At 39.6% G+C, this 20,645-nt stretch overlaps 1 protein-coding gene across 2 annotated transcripts in view; it reads right to left on the bottom strand.

Annotated features, from left to right (window-relative positions):
- nisch (nischarin) overlaps window positions 1-20,645 on the bottom strand; it is a 102,121-nt gene that overhangs the window by 12,022 nt on the left and 69,454 nt on the right. For both annotated transcript variants that reach the window (XM_061940519.2, XM_061940530.2), the window contains 7 exons: window positions 19,177-19,451; window positions 10,541-10,752; window positions 10,072-10,463; window positions 6,736-6,914; window positions 6,598-6,661; window positions 5,493-5,625; window positions 5,254-5,404 (listed from right to left, as the gene is read on the bottom strand). In XM_061940519.2, coding sequence (XP_061796503.2) covers window positions 5,254-5,404; window positions 5,493-5,625; window positions 6,598-6,661; window positions 6,736-6,914; window positions 10,072-10,463; window positions 10,541-10,752; window positions 19,177-19,451 — 1,406 coding nt within the window. The remainder of the gene's footprint in view (window positions 1-5,253; window positions 5,405-5,492; window positions 5,626-6,597; window positions 6,662-6,735; window positions 6,915-10,071; window positions 10,464-10,540; window positions 10,753-19,176; window positions 19,452-20,645) is intronic.

The following is a 20,645-nucleotide window of genomic DNA, read 5'->3' as shown; positions in this document are numbered from 1 at the left end:
ACTGTGTTACATGGCCTTTCCTTTTGATTAACGTGGGCAGAATTATTATAGTGTTCCCAATGTTAAAAGGATAAAGCCATTGTTTACAAATTTGGTAAATAAATAACCAAAAAAATATATATTTATATTTTGTTGTTTTCTTACTGTACCGAAAATGAACCGAACCGTGACCTCTAAACCGAGGTACGTACCGAACCGAAGTTTTTGTGTACCGTTACACCCCTACATACTATGTAATAAACATATTGACATTTGTATGAATGAGGTGTGGTAACGCTCTGGTTCCCCGAAGTCAAGGCACATACAGTTTTTTACACCACCAAGCGAGCCATGACTTATTCTGTTCTATAAACGGCAACAAATGAAAACACAGGTTGATTTGGGAACCAGACGATTCGATTCGATTCTTGGGGTTAACGATTCGATTCAGAGTCCATTCTCGATCCAAAATCAATCATTTTTAATAACATTGGGTGCCAGTTGTCTGATTAACTACATTTCTCCATAAAATAGATAAACAGCTCTGATACATTTTTACGTTACTTAAAAGAAAACCCAAACATTTAATAAAGTCAAATGCAAACAAGGCAGCAAGAGAAGTATCCAACACTTCTCTTTTCTAAAGTAAATGTCTACAGCAGATATTTTTTTTTATCGATTAAAAATTGTTACAAATATTAGTTTGACATTATGCATCGCTGGCATAAATAGATGACATTACTTTTAGTAAATGAAACATTTTTAGACCAATTAAGAGAAATTGAAACGTGTCACGGCACACTCAGAATCACTACTCTGTGTGAATGACAGCAACTATGGAAGTCGAGCAGGACGTAGGGTTGTCCCGATACCAATATTTTGGTACCGGTACCAAAATGTATTTCAATACTTTCCGATACCTTTTGATACTTTTCTGAATAGAGGGCACCACAAAAAATGGCATTATTGGCTTTATTTTAACAAAAAATATTACGGTACATTAAAGGGGAACATTATAACCAGACCTATGTAAGCGTCAATATATACCTTGATGTTGCAGAAAAAAGACCATATATTTTTTTAACCGATTTCCGAACTCTAAATGGGTGAATTTTGGCGAATTAAATGCCTTTCAATTATTAGCTCTCGGAGCAACATCGGGAAGCAATCCGCCATTTTCTCACTTTCGTGGATGTGTTGTCGGAGGGTGTAACAACAAAAACAGGGACGGATTCAAGTTGCAACAGTGGCCCAAAGATGCGAAAGTGGCAAGAAATTGGACGAAATTTGTTCAAAATACGAGGGTGTGGGGAAAGCCGACAAAATGGTCAGTCGTTTGTTCCGCACACTTTACCGACGAAAGCTATGCTACGACAGAGATGGCAAGAATGTGTGGATATCCTGCGACACTCAAAGCAGATGCATTTCCAACGATAAAGACCCTAGCTTCCCTGGCCTGCTGACATCAACTCCAAAACTGGACAGATCAGCTTTCAGGAAAAGAGAGCGGATGAGGGTATGTCTACAGAATATATTAATTGATGAAAACTTTATTCATTACTCGCGGTTTTACGTAAATTATTATACATAAACTGTGTTTACCAATAATTTAGCTTAAAAACATTTATTTTTTTCAATCATTAGTCTTGTGTAATGCAGTATTTTGTGTCTATTTAGGTATGGTTAACCTGAGTGCTGAAATCAAGGAAAAATATATGTTCTTAGCGCGCCTGAAATGGGCTGTCTGCACTCTCAAAGTGCATGTTGTTGCCAAATGTATTTCATATGCTGTAAACCTAGTTCATAGTTGTTAGTTTCCTTTAATGCCAAACAAACACATACCAATCGTTGGTTAGAAGGCGATCGCCGAATTCGTCCTCGCTTTCTCCCGTGTCGCTGGCTGTCGTGTCGTTTTCGTCGGTTTCGCTTGCATACGGTTCAAACCGATATGGCTCAATAGCTTCAGTTTCTTCTTCAATTTCGTTTTCGCTACCTGCCTCCACACTACAACCATCCGTTTCAATACATGCGTAATCTGTTGAATCGCTTAAGCCGCTGAAATCCGAGTCTGAATCCGAGCTAATGTCGCTATAGCTTGCTGTTCTATCCGCCATGTTTGTTTGTATTGGCATCACTATGTGACGTCACAGGAAAATGGACGGGTGTATATAACGATGGTTAAAATCAGGCACTTTGAAGCTTTTTTTAGGGATATTGCGTGATGGGTAAAATTTTGAAAAAAACTTCGAAAAATAAAATAAGCCACTGGGAACTGATATTTAATGGTTTTAACCCTTCTGAAATTGTGATAATGTTCCCCTTTAAACATATGATTATTATTGCAATCGAATAACAATTTAGTCCTTAAATAAAATAGTGAACATACGAGACAACTTGCCTTTTATTAGTAAGTAAACAAACAAAGGCTCCTAATTAGTCTGCAGACGTATGCAGTAACATATTGTGTCATTTATACACCTATTATTTTGTCAAAATTATGAGGGACAAGCTGTAAAAATTGATTTTTAATCTACTTGTTCATTTACTGTTAATATCTGCTTATTTTCTCTTTTAACATGTTCTATCTACACTTCTGTTAAAATGTAATAACACTTATTCTTCTGTTGTTGGATACTTTACATTAGTTTTGGATGATACCACACATTTAGGTATCAATCTGATACCAAGTAGTTACAGGATCATACATTGGTCATATTCAAAGTCCTCATGTGTCCAGGGACTTATTTCCTGAGTTTATAAACATAATATAAATTTTTTTTAAAGGAAAAAAGATTTTGTGACGATAAAAAATAGATATAATCATAGTAGTATTGACTAGATACGCTCTTGTACTTGATATCATTACAGTGGATGTCAGGTGTAGATCCACCCATGGCGTTTGTTTACATTGTGACGGCGGTGAGCTATTGTATCCTCCTACGGTGTGTAGTGAAGCATGTTTAGCTATTCCTCGTCCTGCAGGGATGATACTTGTAAGAAACTCACTTTATTTGTCACCATGGAGGCGAGGATTAGTGATTTAGAAGTAGCTAAAACACTGCAGACTGCGGCTGGATGTTCGCTGCTAACGAGCTGGTCATGTCTTAAAGTACCTCTTCCTGAGGGCGTTTCAATGTTATAACTAGGGATGTCCCGATCTGATATTTGGATCGGATCGGCCGCCGATATTTGCAAAAAAATGCGTATAGGCAAGGCATGGGAAAATGCCGATCCAGATCCAGTTAAAAAAAAACTCTGCTCCGTGTTTTCCAACGCACCTATTTAAATAGTACATTCCACTTCTCTGCTGCTCCCTATAATTTCCGTTCCGCATTTTCCAGCACACCTTCAACACATCCACAGGTCTGTGGATTCTAACGCAGTTGCTTTTAGCTGCTGGCATTACACGACAGGCTCTTCTCACTCTTTTCTGTGTCTCCCTCTCACAGACAGCAAGCGCACCTTCTTACACACGTCACATACTGTCACGTCATACGTCACATACTGTCACGTCATACGTCACATACTGTCACGACATACGTCACATACTGTCACGACATACGTCACATACTGTCACGACATACGTCACATACTGTCACGACATACGTCACGACATACGTCACATACTGTCACGTCATACGTCACATACTGTCACGACATACGTCACATACTGTCACGTCATACGTCACATACTGTCACGACATACGTCACATACTGTCACGTCATACGTCACATACGTATACGTCCTCCCCGAGCAGAGAGGTAGCAGCATGGCTAACGTTAGCTGTGATGCTAGCGCAGCCGTTCGAGCAACCTTCCCTCTAAGGTGCGCGCCTGTGCAATTGCGCACTGCTCAAGCGTCCTCTGCGCACGGCAAATCTATGCCACGCACCAAATCAAATTAAAAAAAATAAGCGCATAACAATTTTCGACACACGGACACGACAGAGAAAACAGTTTTCGTCATCATTGTTCAAATATTATAACGTCTGTCGAGACGCTTATCTCCGTTCGGTGCCACACGTCCACACCATCAAAATGCCGAGGCAAAAATTTCCACATCAACACCGTATGAAAAAATTTGTGATTTTTTTTTAGTTGTGATTTCCTTCTCTGCATGAAAGTTTAAAAGTAGCATATATTAATGCAGTATGAAGAAGAATGTTTTAATGTAGACATGCAAGCCTTAAAAGAAAATGTTGAAAATCAAGACTACATTTCCTGCAAATGGATGCATTTCTACCCTATATTTTAACTTTAGATTTATTCTCATATCAAACTCTTTTGGGTGTCTTTTTGACACTTACATCCGGCGCCCCCCTCCACACCCTGGATTATAAATAATGTAAATAATTCAATGTGATTATCTTGTGTGATGACTGTATTATGATGATAGTATATATCTGATAGTATATATCTGTATCATGAATCAATTTAAGTGGACCCCGACTTAAACAAGTTGAAAAACTTATTGGGGTGTTACCATTTAGTGGTCAATTGTACGGAATATGTACTTCACTGTGCAACCTACTAATAAAAGTCTCAATCAATCAATCAAAACACACAGAATCATCATACTGCTGTGATTATATGCATCAAGTGTTCACTCAAGGCTAAGGCAAAATATCGAGATATATATTGTGTATCGCAATATGGCCTTAAAATATCGCAATATTAAAAAAAGGCCATATTGCCCAGCCCTAGTTCAATGATGCCATTTCTGTTTGTCATGTATAATTTTGTCTATTTTGTGTTTATCCCTGAATAAACAGGTCAGTTTCTTGTTACCAACCATTGTGTATTATTCAAACTCCCCTAATTCAGCTGGCTAGTTGTTATCAAGAGTACTAAAACCCTTTTCAACATGATTCTGACAACTAAGTAGGCTAAATAACTTTAAACTTTAATACATGCTCGGATAGGCCATTATCGGTCAGTACCGGTATCGGTCAGTATCGGTATCGGAAGTGCAAAAACCTGGATCGGGACATCCCTAGTTATAACTTCACCTTTATTGTTAGTTTTTAAGCCAAAATGTGTCCGTTCTCCCTTTTCTGTCTACACACTGTGTCTGCTTGTAAGTACTCCGTGATTGTGCGCTGCCGAACATGCTCCCCTGCTCGTAAAACCAGCAATGTCACGACGTGACGTCATGCCCGGGACCCGGTACTTTTCAAACAGAGTATAGTACCGTTTTTGATTCATTAGTACCGCGATACTATACTAGTACCGGCATACCGTACAACCCTTGCGGGACGTGATGCACATTGTTACCTGGCAGGCAGTGGCGTGTGGCGGCAGAGTCTTCCAACAGGAAGTAGATGCTATCAGTGGAGAGCAACAGACAGCAGGTGAGTTCAGTCTCTGGAGACGTGTAGAGGACCACAGACAGCCACAAGACTTGTCTCGCCTCCTCTGCCTCTGACTGACGGGGAGGGCAAAGACGACCAGTTGCATGACTTGCTTTAGTCATTTGTGTTTTCTCGTTTGATCCAACTGTGAGTGGGTCCTACCAGCGCTATATATCTGTGGAAGTAAGTCAGCAGCTGATCCCCACCAAGCCCAGCCAGGAGCTTCAGCCCTGGGGAGAGACCCGGGGTGAGGTGGGAGGATGGTTGGTTCTCTTCCAGTGAGACACACGAGGAGCTGCAAGAATGGAGTCATTAGAAAGGCAGATACGGAAGAAGCGCCTACTTACACGATATTGCCAAAAGTATTGGGCCACCCATCCAAATGATCAGAATCAGGTGTATAAAATTAAGCACTTAGGCATGGAGACTGTTTCTACAAACATTTGTGAAAGAATGGGCCGCTCTCAGTGATTTCCAGCGTGGAACTGTCATAGGATGCCACCTGTGCAACAAATCCAGTCGTGAAATTTCCTCGCTCCTAAATATTCCAAAGTCAACTGTCGGCTTTATTATAAGAAAATGGAAGAGTTAGGGAACAACAGCAACTCAGTCACAAAGTGGTAGGCGGCGTTAACTGACAGAGAGGTGTCAGCGGATGCTGAAGCGCATAGTGCAAAGACTTTCTGCACAGTCAGTTGCTACAGAGCTGGGTTTGGAGGTTGCCAGCAGAATGGTACATTTCGGACTGCATTGTGCTGAATGTGAAATTTGGTGGAGGAGGAATTATGGTGTGGTGTTGTTTTTCAGGAGTTGGGCATTTTGGACAATTCCATGCTCCCAACCTTGTGGGAACAGTTTGGAGTGGGCCCCTTCCTTTTCCAACATGACTGTGCACCAGTGCACAAACCAAAGTTCACACAGTCTGGTGTGGATGAATTTGACTGGCCTGCACAGAGTCCTGACCTGAACACCTTTGGGATGAATTAGAACAGAGACTGAGAGCCAGGCCTTCTGGACCAACATCAGTGTGTGACCTCACCAATTCGCTTTTGGAAGAATGCTGGAAAATTCCTATAAACACACTCCGCAACCTTGTGGACAGCCTTCCCAGAAGAGTTGAAGCTGTAATAGCTGCAAAAGGTGGACCCAGATCATATTGAACCCTATGGGTTAGGAATAGGGTGGCACTTCAAGTTCATATGTGAGTCAAGGCAGGTGGCCAAATACTTCTGGCAATATAGTGTATTTTACGAAATAAAAAACGGACCTCTTGGTGCTGTGTGATTTTCTGCTGCATGTACAACAGCATTGATCACTGGTTCTGCAGGGATCTAAGAGAACACATAGAATTCAAATACCGGCTTTGGAAAATTCTGTTTCGTTCTTAGTTTGAATATATGTTAACCTCCGCCTCCATGATGTGGCCAACATCTGCAGGAAGCGGGCAGCGCCACCAACTTCAGACCCTCCAGACTCCCCCTTCGCTGGCTCAGTTCCCCCAGGAAGGAGCTTTTGTCTTGGCCCAGCGGGAAAAGTAGCAGCAACCTCTGACCGCACAGCAGCAGCTCCACTATGTGGCTCCGCCTGGGCACAACGCAGCAGGACAAATACAGTCATGGAACGGTAACAACATCCCTTAAAGGGGAACTGCACTTTTTTGGGGGAATAATGTCTATTGTTCACAATCATTATGAGAGACAAGAACACGTCTCTATATATATTTTTTCAGGATTTTAAAGATGACAAAAAACGCTTAGGTCACCATTGTAGCCTTCAAAGCCCTCTAAACAACAACAGAGAACTTCATAACAATATGTAATATGTACAATATACATACTGTAAGTATATATAACGTAGTAATAGACACCTTCATAACAATAGGTAATTTGTACAATATACACACTGCAAGTATATATATTATGTAGTAATAGACACCTTCATAACAATATGTACTATATACACACTGCAAGTATATATATAATGTAGTAACAGACACCTTCATAACAATATGTAATATGTACAATATACACACTGCAAGTATATATAATGTAGTAACAGACACCTTCATAACAATATGTACAATATACACACTGCAAGTATATATATAATGTAGCAACAAACACCTTCATAACAATATGTAATATGTACAATAGACACACTGTATATATATATATATATTTTTGTAGTAATAGACACCTTCATAACATAATATGTACAATATAAACACTGTAAGTATATATATATATATATATATATATATATATATATATATATATATATATATATATATATATATATATATATATATATATAATGTAGTAATAGACACCTTCATAGCAATATGTAATATGTACAATATACACACTGCAAGTATATATAATGTGGCAATAGACACCTTCATAACAATATGTAATATACACACTGCAAGTATATATATATAATGTTTTAATAGACACCTTCATAACAATATGTAATATGTACAATATACACACTGCAAGTATATATATATATATATATATAATGTAGTAACAGACACATTCATAACAATATGTAATATGTACAATATACACACTGCAAGTATATATATAATGTAGTAACAGACACCTTCATAACAATATGTAATATGTACATTATACACACTGTAAGTATATATATATATATATATAATGTATCAACAGACACCTTCATAACAATATGTAATATGTACAATATACACACTGCAAGTATGTATATAATGTAGTAACAGACACCTTCATAACAATATGTAATATGTACAATGTACACACTGCAAGTATATTTTTAATGTAGTAACAGACACCGTCATTACAATGTGTAATATGTACAATATACACACTGCAAGTGTATATATAATGTAGTAACAGACACCTTCATAACAATATGTAATGTTTTATGTACACACTGCAAGTATATATATAATGTAGTAACAGACAGCTTCATAACAATATGTAATATGTACAATATACACACTGCAAGTATATGTATAATGTTGTAACACACACCTTCATAACAATATGTAATATGTACAATATACACACTGCAAGTATATATATAATGTAGTAACAGACACCTTCATAACAATATGTAATACGTACAATATACACACTGCAAGTATATATATATAATGTAGTAACAGACACCTTCATAACAATATGTAATATGTACAATATACACACTGCAAGTATATGTATGTTGTAACACACACCTTCATAACAATATGTAATATGTACAATATACACACTGCAAGTATATATATAATGTAGTAACAGACACCTTCATAACAATATGTAATACGTACAATATACACACTGCAAGTATATATATAATGTAGTAACAGACACCTTCATAACAATATGTAATATGTACAATATTCACACTGCAAGTATATATATAATGTAGTAACAGACACCTTCATAACAATATGTAATATGTACAATATTCATTGTATTTTGGTCACTTTTAGCATTGCCGGAACTGATTTCCTCAGCGCATTTATTTCCGTTTGCATAGCAGCGCACTCAAGACGGCGTGGCGAAGTTGGTAGAGTGGCTGGCCAGCAATCGGAGGGTTGCTGATTACTGGGGTTCAATCCCCACCTTCTACCATCCTAGTCACGTCCGTTGTGTCCTTGGGCAAGACACTTCACCCCTTGCTCCTGATGGCTGCTGGTTAGCGCCTTGCATGGCAGCTCCCGCCATCAGTGTGTGAATGTGTGTGTGAATGGATGAATGTGGAAGTAGTGTCAAAGCGCTTTGAGTACCTTGAAGGTAGAAAAGCGCTATACAAGTATAACCCATTTATCATTTATTTACTTCTGACTTCTAGCATCAAATGTGTGTTCCTACTTCCGGAAACAAGTGCGAGTCTTTTCCAGTCATGGCAGACTTAGTAACAGACAGCAAAGACGACTATTTTTGGACAAATGAGGATTCACAACCTTGTCTTTTTGAAGCTGAATATACGGAGGATGAACTGCTGCTTCTCAAAGCCAGCGCGAAGGAAGTCGAGAGATTGAGGTCGGCGTGACTTTGACGCTGTAAATGTGGAGCTTGGAGCCAAGCTATTTCAACATAAATCGATTGCTTACCCAAACGAAACCGGAAAAAAAGTCTCTCGATGAGCTTCAAGAGGTAGTCACCTGAAATGGTTTTCACTTCACAGGTGTGCTTGAAGCTCATGCAGAGAATGCCAAAAGTCTGCAAAGCAGTAATCAGAGCACAGGGTGGCTATTTTGAAGAAACTAAAATATAAAACATGTTTTCAGTTATTTCACCTTTTTGTGTTATGTGACCAAACTTTTGGCCTGTATGGTATATCTTCAGGTATTACATTTAGTCTATTATTTGTGCACTATTGACTAGTGATGCACCGGAAAATTGGCCATCGAAAACCGGATGTTGTGATGAAGTCTACACTTCAGCTGGCGGGCTGTGTCTTACCCCGCCGCGCACACGAATGACGTAGCTCGCCCAAAGCTGACGAAAAAGTCCCATACACTGCCGTTTAGACTGAAGTCACATTTGAAAAAATCAGATTCCAATCGGATTCGGACTACGCCCTGATGTGGCCTGAATCTGATGCGAAAAAATCAGATTTGAGACACTTCGGCGCGTTTAGACTGGCCAAAAAAATCAGATCTGTGTCAGTTGAGGGCAAAAAAGAAAATCAAAATTAGTGTGCAGTATAAACGGGGCCACTGTCATCCACGTGGTAGACCCTGTACCTGCGGTGGTGTTTTGGGTCCTGGCAGAAGTCGCTGCCTGATCTCTTCCCCACGTGAGACTGTCTCTTGTTGGGGTGAAGCACCACTGAGCCGAGGGGCACACGGACCAGCCTGCACCCAGAAGAGGTAGATGGCGCTCTGAACTCCATCTTGAGCACCCACAGGTGCCGGTGAGTGAGGAAGAGGAGAGAGGGGAAGGTAGGCCCCTTCGTGTCGGACAAAATATCTGACAGAAGTGGGTGTGAGGTGATCGAGGAAGATGAGGATAGGAAGAGAGTCAGGTAGCCTCCCTGGGCTCCCTGACTCTCCTCCAGCTCCCATGAGTTCAGGAGGGAGCGAGGGAGGAGCTGAGGGGTCATGGGCACCCCTGAGTCAGGCTGACACTCTGCTACCTGATCAATAGGGGACAAGTGGAAAAGGTTTTTAGTTTACGGGGATGTAACTTATAGTTAGACGTCGCCTCTCCGACCTGCATCAGTCTTTTCAGCTCGGTGGTGGCTCGCTGGAGCTCCTGGGCTCCGGAGAAGAGATAATAGCGAGTAGGACTGCACTGGACACTGAAAGCCAGACAGGAGCCAGGAAGCTCAGCGTGTGAGGAGAGCAGGAGCTGGGAGAAAGGCAGAAGAAGGTCCACCTGAAGACTGGACAATACTTCCTCGGTGGAAGGACACTGCTCTTCATCTGCAAACAGTCAAAACAAAAGTGAAGAAGTGACAAAGATTTTGGTTCGGTTTCTTCAAGACTACGGTTGTAACGGTATCACGGTACGATATCACTCGGGCTGTGAATCTTTGAGTGTCCCACGATTCGATTCAATATCGATTCTTGGGGTCACGATTCGATTCACAATCCTTTTTTTTTTTTTTTTCCCCAATTCAACACGATTCTCGATTCAAAAATGATATTTTCCCGATTCAAAAGGATTGTCTATTCATTCAATACATAGGATTTCAGCAGGATCTCCCCCAGTCTGCTGACATGCAAGCAGAGTAGTAGATTTCTGTAAAAAGCTTTTATAATTGTAAAGGACAATGTTTTATCAACTGATTGCAATAATGTAAATTTGTTTTAACTATTAAATGAACCAAAAATTATGACTTATTTTATCTTTGTGAAAATATTGGACACAGTGTGTTGTCAAGCTTATGAGATGTGATCATACTTGCCAACCTTGAGACCTCCAATTTCGGGAGGTGGGGGAGTGGGGGGTTGGGGGCGTGGTTAAGAGGGGAGGAGTATATTGACAGCTAGAATTCACCAAGTCAAGTATTTCATTATATATATATATATATACACATATACATATATATATATATATATATATATATATATATATATATATACATACACATACATCCTGAAAATATACAAACAAAACTGTGTTTAGATAATTGATACTTCAAACTTGCATAAATAAATATTAAGGAATATAACATAACTTGGCTTCTGAGAGCTTCAAAATGTAATGAATAAAATGTTAAAGTTGTTGATAAACAAGCAATTATTTTAATAATTAAATATGGTCATTTTAAATGAATTATTATGATCATTTAAAATTAATTATTTCAAATATGTTTATTTTAATGTATAATTCTATGGCTGAGTGTAATAAGGAGTCAGAAAAAATACAAATAAAAATATAATTAATTTTGATGTTTTTAGCTAAATATAGTAAAACAAACTTTTTTTTTTTAAATTAATATATATATTTATTTTTAGGTAAGATAAGCATAATAATACAATTTATCTGTAGTCTGGATGATTTAGTTCTTGTCACCCTGTTGTCCTCCCGTCATGAAAAAAGGCTGTCCTCACTCAGGTCGCATGGAGCTGGAGGGGGCGTGGCCTCCAGCTCCGGCTGAAAATCGGGAGATTTTCGGGAGAATATTTGTCCCGGGAGGTTTTCGGGAGAGGCACTGAATTTCGGGAGTCTCCCGGAAAATTCGGGAGGGTTGGCAAGTATGGATGTGATGCAAGTGTCAGCCACTGTGACACTATTGTTCTTTTTTTTTAATGATAATGTCAATGAGGGATTTTTAATCACTGCTATGTTGAAATTGTAACTAATATTGATACTGTTGTTGATAATATTCATTTTTTGTTTCACTACTTTTGGTTTGTTCTGTGTCGTGTTTGTGTCTCCTCTCAATTGCTCTGTTTATTGCAGTTCTGAGTGTTGCTGGGTCGGGTTTGGTTTTGGAATTGGATTGCATTGTTATGGTATTGCTGTGTATTGTTTTGTTGGATTGATTAATTAAAAAAAAATAATAATAATAATAAAAAATAAAAAATAAATCCATTTAAAAAAAATGAGAATCGATTCTGAATCGCACAATGTGAGAATCCCGATTCGAATTGATTTTTTCCCCACACCCCTAATTATCACGGTATTAAAACCTACAGTACGATATTATTGTGGTACATGTTCCATATTATTGTGGTATACAGGTAAAAGCCAGTAAATTAGAATATTTTGAAAAACTTGATTTATTTCAGTAATTGCATTCAAAAGGTGTAACTTGTACATTATATTTATTCATTGCACACAGACTGATGCATTCAAATGTTTATTTCATTTAATTTTGATGATTTGAAGTGGCAACAAATGAAAATCCAAAATTCCGTGTGTCACAAAATTAGAATATTACTTAAGGCTAATACAAAAAAGGGATTTTTAGAAATGTTGGCCAACTGAAAAGTATGAAAATGAAAAATATGAGCATGTACAATACTCAATACTTGGTTGGAGCTCCTTTTGCCTCAATTACTGCGTTAATGCGGTGTGGCATAGAGTCGATGAGTTTCTGGCACTGCTCAGGTGTTATGAGAGCCCAGGTTGCTCTGATAGTGGCCTTCAACTCTTCTGCGTTTTTGGGTCTGGCATTCTGCATCTTCCTTTTCACAATACCCCACAGATTTTCTATGGGGCTAAGGTCAGGGGAGTTGGCGGGCCAATTTAGAACAGAAATACCATGGTCCGTAAACCAGGCACGGGTAGATTTTGCGCTGTGTGCAGGCGCCAAGTCCTGTTGGAACTTGAAATCTCCATCTCCATAGAGCAGGTCAGCAGCAGGAAGCATGAAGTGCTCTAAAACTTGCTGGTAGACGGCTGCGTTGACCCTGGATCTCAGGAAACAGAGTGGACCGACACCAGCAGATGACATGGCACCCCAAACCATCACTGATGGTGGAAACTTTACACTAGACTTCAGGCAACGTGGATCCTGTGCCTCTCCTGTCTTCCTCCAGACTCTGGGACCTCGATTTCCAAAGGAAATGCAAAATTTGCATGGTTGGGTGATGGTTTGGGGTGCCATGTCATCTGCTGGTGTCGGTCCACTCTGTTTCCTGAGATCCAGGGTCAACGCAGCCGTCTACCAGCAAGTTTTAGAACACTTCATGCTTCCTGCTGCTGACCTGCTCTATGGAGATGGAGATTTCAAGTTCCAACAGGACTTGGCGCCTGCACACAGCGCAAAATCTACCCATGCCTGGTTTACGGACCATGGTATTTCTGTTCTAAATTGGCCCGCCAACTCCCCTGACCTTAGCCCCATAGAAAATCTGTGGGGTATTGTGAAAAGGAAGATGCAGAATGCCAGACCCAAAAACGCAGAAGAGTTGAAGGCCACTATCAGAGCAACCTGGGCTCTCATAACACCTGAGCAGTGCCAGAAACTCATCGACTCCATGCCACGCCGCATTAACGCAGTAATTGAGGCAAAAGGAGCTCCAACCAAGTATTGAGTATTGTACATGCTCATATTTTTCATTTTCATACTTTTCAGTTGGCCAACATTTCTAAAAATCCCTTTTTTGTATTAGCCTTACACAATATTCTAATTTTGTGACACACGGAATATTGGATTTACATTTGTTGCCACTTCAAATCATCAAAATTAAATGAAATAAACATTTGAATGCATCGGTCTGTGTGCAATGAATAAATATAATGTACAACTTACACCTTTTGAATGCAATTACTGAAATAAATCAAGTTTTTCAAAATATTCTAATTTACTGGCTTTTACCTGTATGTCCACAGAAAAAGACTTTAAAATGTCATAGTGTGTAAAATGAAGTGGCAGGAATGTTTAGGATAAACACACTTACTGTAATTGAACACAATCATAATACTCCAATAATCTAATTATATTTATTACTACAAACAAGTATACATATACCGTATTTTTCGGACTATAAGTCACAGTTTTTCATAGTTTGGCCGGGGTTGCGACTTATACTCAGGAGCGACTTATGTGTGAAATTATTAACACATTACCGTAAAATATCAAATAATATTATTTAGCTCATTCGCGTAAGAGACGAAGCAAATGTCAGCAATCGTCACACACACGTCAAACAATAAGAATTCGGCGGGGGCCGGTCATGGCAGAAGTGCATTGTGCATGAGTCATGGCAGAAGTGCATTGTGGGTCATAGGATGCTAACTGCTACTATGTCCGTAGCTATTAAAATTGATCATTTCAACATTGGCGGTAACTTATAAAAACTGAGAAAGGCTGAACAAAAATGGCACCGAAAAGGAAATCATATACTGCAGATTGCAAGCTGGACGTAGTGAAATATGCAGCAGAAAACAGGCGATCGAGCAGCAGAAAGAAAGGAAACGGCGCATACCAGGAGCGACAACGAGGAAGAAGATTTCATCGGATTTAGCGATCAGGAACAACAGATTGTTTGGTAAACGTATAGCATGTTCTATAGGTTATAGTTATTTGAATGACTCTTACCATAATATGTTACGTTAACATACCAGTTGGTTATTTATGCCTCATATAACGTACACTTATTCAGCCTGTTGTTCACTATTCTTTATTTATTTTAAATTGCCTTTCAAATGTCTATTCTTGCTGTTGGCTTTTATCAAATACATTTCCCCAAAAAATGTGACTTATACTCCAGTGCGACTTATATATGTTTTTTTCCTCCTTTATTATGCATTTTCGGTCGGTGCGACTTATACTCCGGAGCGACTTATAGTCCGAAAAATACGGTATATGTTAATACTAAGTAATGAAATAGATTTGTTTTTAAATGTGTGTATGTACCGTATTTTCCGCACTATTAGCCGCACCTAAAAACCACAAATTTACTCAAAAGCTGACAGTGCGGCTTATAACCCGGTGCGCTTTATATATGGATTAATATTAAGATTCATTTTCATAAAGTTTCGGTCTCGCAACTACGGTAAACAGCCGCCATCTTTTTTTCCCGTAGAAGAGGAAGTGCTTCTTCTTCTACGCAAGCAACCGCCAAGGTAAGCACCCGCCCCCATAGAAGAGGAAGCGCTTCTTCTTCTACTGTAAGCAACCACCCGCCCGCGTAGAAGAAGAAGAAGCGCGCGGATATTACGTTTCATTTCCTTTGTGTGTTTACATCTGTAAAGACCACAAAATGGCTCCTACTAAGCGACAGGTTTCCGGTTCATGAAAAGACGCAATCTCTCCATCCGCACACGGACTACTATTTCACAGCAACTGCCTAAAGACTTTCAAGAAAAGCTGGCTACTTTCCGTGCATATTGTAAAAACAAGATAGCTGAAAAAAAGATCCGGCCAGAGAACATTATCAACATGGACGAGGTTCCACTGACTTTTGATATTCCTGTGAACCGCACTGTGGATACAACGGGAGCACGTACGGTGAATATTCGCACCACAGGGAATGAGAAGTCATCCTTCACTGTGGTTCTAGCTTGCCATGCTAATGGCCAGAAACTTCCACCCATGGTGATATTCAAAAGGAAGACCTTGCCAAAAGAGACCTTTCCAGCCGGCGTCATCATAAAAGCTAACTCGAAGGGATGGATGGATGAAGAAAAGATGAGCGAGTGGTTAAGGTAAGTTTACGCGAAGAGGCCGGGTGGCTTTTTTCACGCAGCTCCGTCCATGTTGATATACGACTCCATGCGCGCCCACATCACGCTGGTTTTTAATATATTATTAAAGTTTGACTGACCTATCTGACTGTTTTTTTGACATTTCTTTAGCGCAGTTAGATGCGGCTTATAACACGGGGCGGCTTATAGGTGGACAAAGTTTTGAAATATGCCGTTCATTGAAGGCGCGGCTTATAACCCAGGGCGGCTTATGGTGCGGAAAATACGGTACCTTATTTTTAGCCATAGCAGATTAGGCAAGTTATACGCCAACGTCATGATAACCACTTCCTCACCACAACCTCAGCCACGACCCTGGGTGAAACCCTGTTGTGGTATTGTTGTTTATTCCATTCAGTGGAATGAACGTGTCAATGGTGTTAATATCAACAAACGTCATTTAATCGCAGAAAGTTAACTACTTTTTTCTTTGTTGTGGAAACATCCATTTCATCTGGTTTTCCTTTGTTGTCAACTGCTCTGGCATAAGATCTGGGAGTAATACGCAACCCTGTCACAATTACATTAATATTTTGTGTATTCTTTATGGTATTCTTCTAAGCAACGTCTTTTTGCAGGACTTCCACATCCTGGTGCAGTGCTTTGTTTTCCTCTCTAAACATCCTCATTTCATTCCTTATGTTGACACACATTTTCCTTTTCAGGGTGTCATTCTCCGAAAAATACGGTATATTTATTAATATGCTCAGTCTTTAAACTGACAATATAAACAACCTGTGTAAGAAATTTAAAACAAATGTTCACGTTAGTGTTTTTCAACTTTTAACTTTAGAGAAATGGTTTCCTCATGTAGGGAACATCTTTTATCACTTTGCAAAATGCGGATTCTCTGAAAAGTTAGCTGACACTTTAACGTTTAATAATGTAAATACCTCACAAATTGATGCTTATATTTTCCAGGTGATGTTTTGCCAAGTGTAGCTTCTCATATTACTTGTTCTCCACAGTGCAAGCAAACTTTTTTTTTTGTCCGCATTTACTACTTGAAACATGGATAACAAATCAATTTAAACCACGAGTTGATTCAATGGTATTAAAAAAAGAAAGAAAAAAGTGGGTTAAAACATCACAACTTCTGACCGGCTTTATGTGTCGTCTCGGAAACACTACAGACGAAAGCGGCAGCTTTGCCTTGCAGTCCGCAGACCAAAGAGGTTGTGTTTGTTTGTCTGTCTGTTAGCACCATAACTCAAACAGTTATGGATGGATATTGATGAAAACTCCAGGAAATTTCGAAAAAAAACAATCCTTTCTCTCTCCTTTTGGACCTCCCACACATGCACCTCGCACACTCGCGCTAAGCAGGGAATTTTGGTAGATGTAGTTTACTTCCAGACCGGCCAATTTAAAAGTACCAGCAAAAAACTACAGTAACCAAGTTTTCATTTTATTTTATACCTTCACATTATTGTGATGATTTTGATACCGAAATACAGTTAAAGTTAAAGTAAAAGGGGAACATTATCATCAGACCTATGTAAGCGTCAATATATACCTTGATGTTGCAGAAAAAAGACCATATATTTTTTTAACCGATTTCTGAACTCTAAATGGGTGAATTTTGGCGAATTAAACGCCTTTCTAATATTCGCTCTCGGAGCGATGACGTCACAACGTGACGTCGCTTCAGGAAGCAATCCGCCATTTTCTCAAACACCGAGTCGAATCAGCTCTGTTATTTTCCGTTTTTTCGACTGTTTTCCGTACTTTGGAGACATCATGCCTCGTCGGTGTGTTGTCGGAGGGTGTAACAACATGAACAGGGACGGATTAAAGTTGCACCAGTGGCCCAAAGATGCGAAAGTGGCAAGAAATTGGACGTTTGTTCCGCACACTTTACCGACGAAAGCTATGCTACGACAGAGATGGCAAGAATGTGTGGATATCCTGCGACACTCAAAGCAGATGCATTTCCAACGATAAAGTCAAAGAAATCTGCTGCCAGACCCCCATTGAATCTGCCGGAGTGTGTGAGCAATTCAGGGACAAAGGCCCTCGGTAGCACGGCAAGCAATGGCAGTAGTTTGTTCCCGCAGACGAGCGAGCTAAACCCCCTGGATGTCTTGGCTCACACCGTCCCGAAGATGATCAAGAGAAGAATATCGACCCTAGCTTCCCTGGCCTGCTGACATGAGGGTATGTCTACAGAATATAATAATTGATGAAAATTGGGCTGTCTGCACTCTCAAAGTGCATGTTGTTGCCAAATGTATTTCATATGCTGTAAACCCAGTTCATAGTTGTTAGTTTCCTTTAATGCCAAACAAACACATACCAATCGTTGGTTAGAAGGCGATCGCCGAATTCGTCCTCGCTTTCTCCCGTGTCGCTGGCTGTCGTGTCGTTTTCGTCGGTTTCGCTTGCATACGGATCAAACCGATATGGCTCAATAGCTTCAGTTTTTTCTTCAATTTCGTTTTCGCTACCTGCCTCCACACTACAACCATCCGTTTCAATACATTCGTAATCTGTTGAATCGCTTAAGCCGCTGAAATCCGAGTCTGAATCCGAGCTAATGTCGCTATAGCTTGCTGTTCTTTCCGCCATGTTTGTTTGTGTTGGCTTCACTATGTGACGTCACAGGAAAATGGACAGGTGGTTAAAATCAGGCACTTTGAAGCTTTTTTTAGGGATATTGCGTGATGGGTAAAATTCTGAAAAAAACTTCGAAAAATTTAATAAGCCACTGGGAACTGATTTTTAATGGTTTTAACAATTCTGAAATTGTGATAATGTTCCCCTTTAAAGTACCAATGATTGTCACACACACACACACACACACACACACACACACAGTAGGCGTGGTGAAAATTGTCCTCTGCATTTGACCCATCACCCTTGTTCACCCTCTGGGAGGTGAGGGGAGCAGTGAGCAGCAACAGTGGCCGCGCTCGGGAATCATTTTGGTGATTTAACCCCCAATTCCAACCCTCGATGCTGAGTGCCAAGCAGGGAGGTAATGGTTCCCATTTTTATAGTCTTTGGTATAACTCGGCCGGGGTTTGAACTCACAGCCTATCGATCTCAGGGGGGACACTCGAACCACTAGGCCACTGAGTAGGTCGTATTTATAATAAGAAGTGGTATTTATAATACAGTTACACCCCTATTCAAGACAAAAAAACTTGAATAGATCACATTTCACAACATTTTCGGTGAGTAATGAGTGAGTATTGACTTACCTGCTTCCTGATTGGTGTCTTTGATGTCATGTGTTGAGTGCAGCAAGCCGAGTAGCCCTTCCATCAGCACCAAGCATACTATCTTCTGCTCCATCGCCCCCTCTTCCACCTTGAGACAGTAGCACCACAGAACACTGTTGACTTGGACGTCCTTTTCTGGCCCATCCCCAGCACAAGGGTCCGACAGAGGAGCAAGCGGCGTGGACGAGAGGTAGTCCGTCTCCTGAAACGAATCATCCAGTCCCATCTCAAAGTAGCCGTCTCTGGAGTCTACACTGAAAAGTGGGAATAGTCATAAAAACATAAATGCATGAAAAACTAAATCCCAGAAACACATAATAGATGCCATTTTTGAAACCTGTAAAAGTAACACCGAAACAAAGCTTAAAGAGGAACTGCAAATTTGTTGAAATTTTACCTATCGTTCCCAATCATTATGAAAGACATGATGACAGATGGAATTTTTTTTTTTGCGTGCATTCTAAATAGTAAATAAATGCAATAAAAATTCCGCTTACAATGGAGCCGCTCTATTCTGCCTATAATGCCCTTAAAAACACACAAACACCTCCATTAAGATTTTATATACATGATGTAAGTATATATGTAATTTAGTAACAGGCACTTTTATAATACATCTAATATTTACGTATTTTGCTCATTTTACGCATTATTTTTAAAAACGCATCACGTTTGCTTCTTTTTTTTAACAACATCACTGATTACTAGGGGTGTAATGGTACACAAAAATGTCAGTTCTGTACCTACTCCTCCTCCTGTTTGGAGGTCACTGTTCGGTTAATTTTCGGTACAGTAAGAAAACAACAAAATATATATTTTTTGGTTATTTATTTACCAAATTTGTAAACAATGGCTTTATCCTTTTAACATTGGGAACACTATAATAATTCTGCCCACGTTAATCAACATTAAACTGCCTCAAGTTGTTGCTCAGATTAAATAAAATGACAAAACTTTTCTTCTACAAATAAAAAGTGCAACATTTAACAGTTTCAAGTCAACTCATCATGCTTAATTTATTACAGCATTTGGGAAGCCTGTAGTTGATTTATTATGTACATGTTATATTTTTATCAACATGTGATAGCAGGGACCCTGCCATTCCAAACTCGGCTGCTGCATTACTAATGATTACTGTAACTATAGCTGAAAAAATGGTACAATAGCAATAGGAGAGACTATTCATCCCTGAACACCATGGAGTTCATGTAGGCTTAATGATGCACTTACATTATTATATCAACTATCAGAGACAGAAACCCTTAATTTAACATCATGTCCTTTTTTGCTGCTTCAACACAGCTCAATCAACACAGAAAAAGATAAAGTGAAATAACAGACAGACAGGGCTTTGCTGTCCGTGACACACACACACACACACACACCGCAAAATGAGCTAACGTTACACTAAAAGCGAATTAGCCTTCACCTCAAGCCAGGATTGCGAG

Source organism: Nerophis lumbriciformis, linkage group LG03 (genome assembly GCF_033978685.3).
Source record: "Nerophis lumbriciformis linkage group LG03, RoL_Nlum_v2.1, whole genome shotgun sequence".
NCBI classification, from domain to species: domain Eukaryota; kingdom Metazoa; phylum Chordata; class Actinopteri; order Syngnathiformes; family Syngnathidae; genus Nerophis; species Nerophis lumbriciformis.
This window is presented reverse-complemented; position numbering and strand designations above follow the sequence as displayed.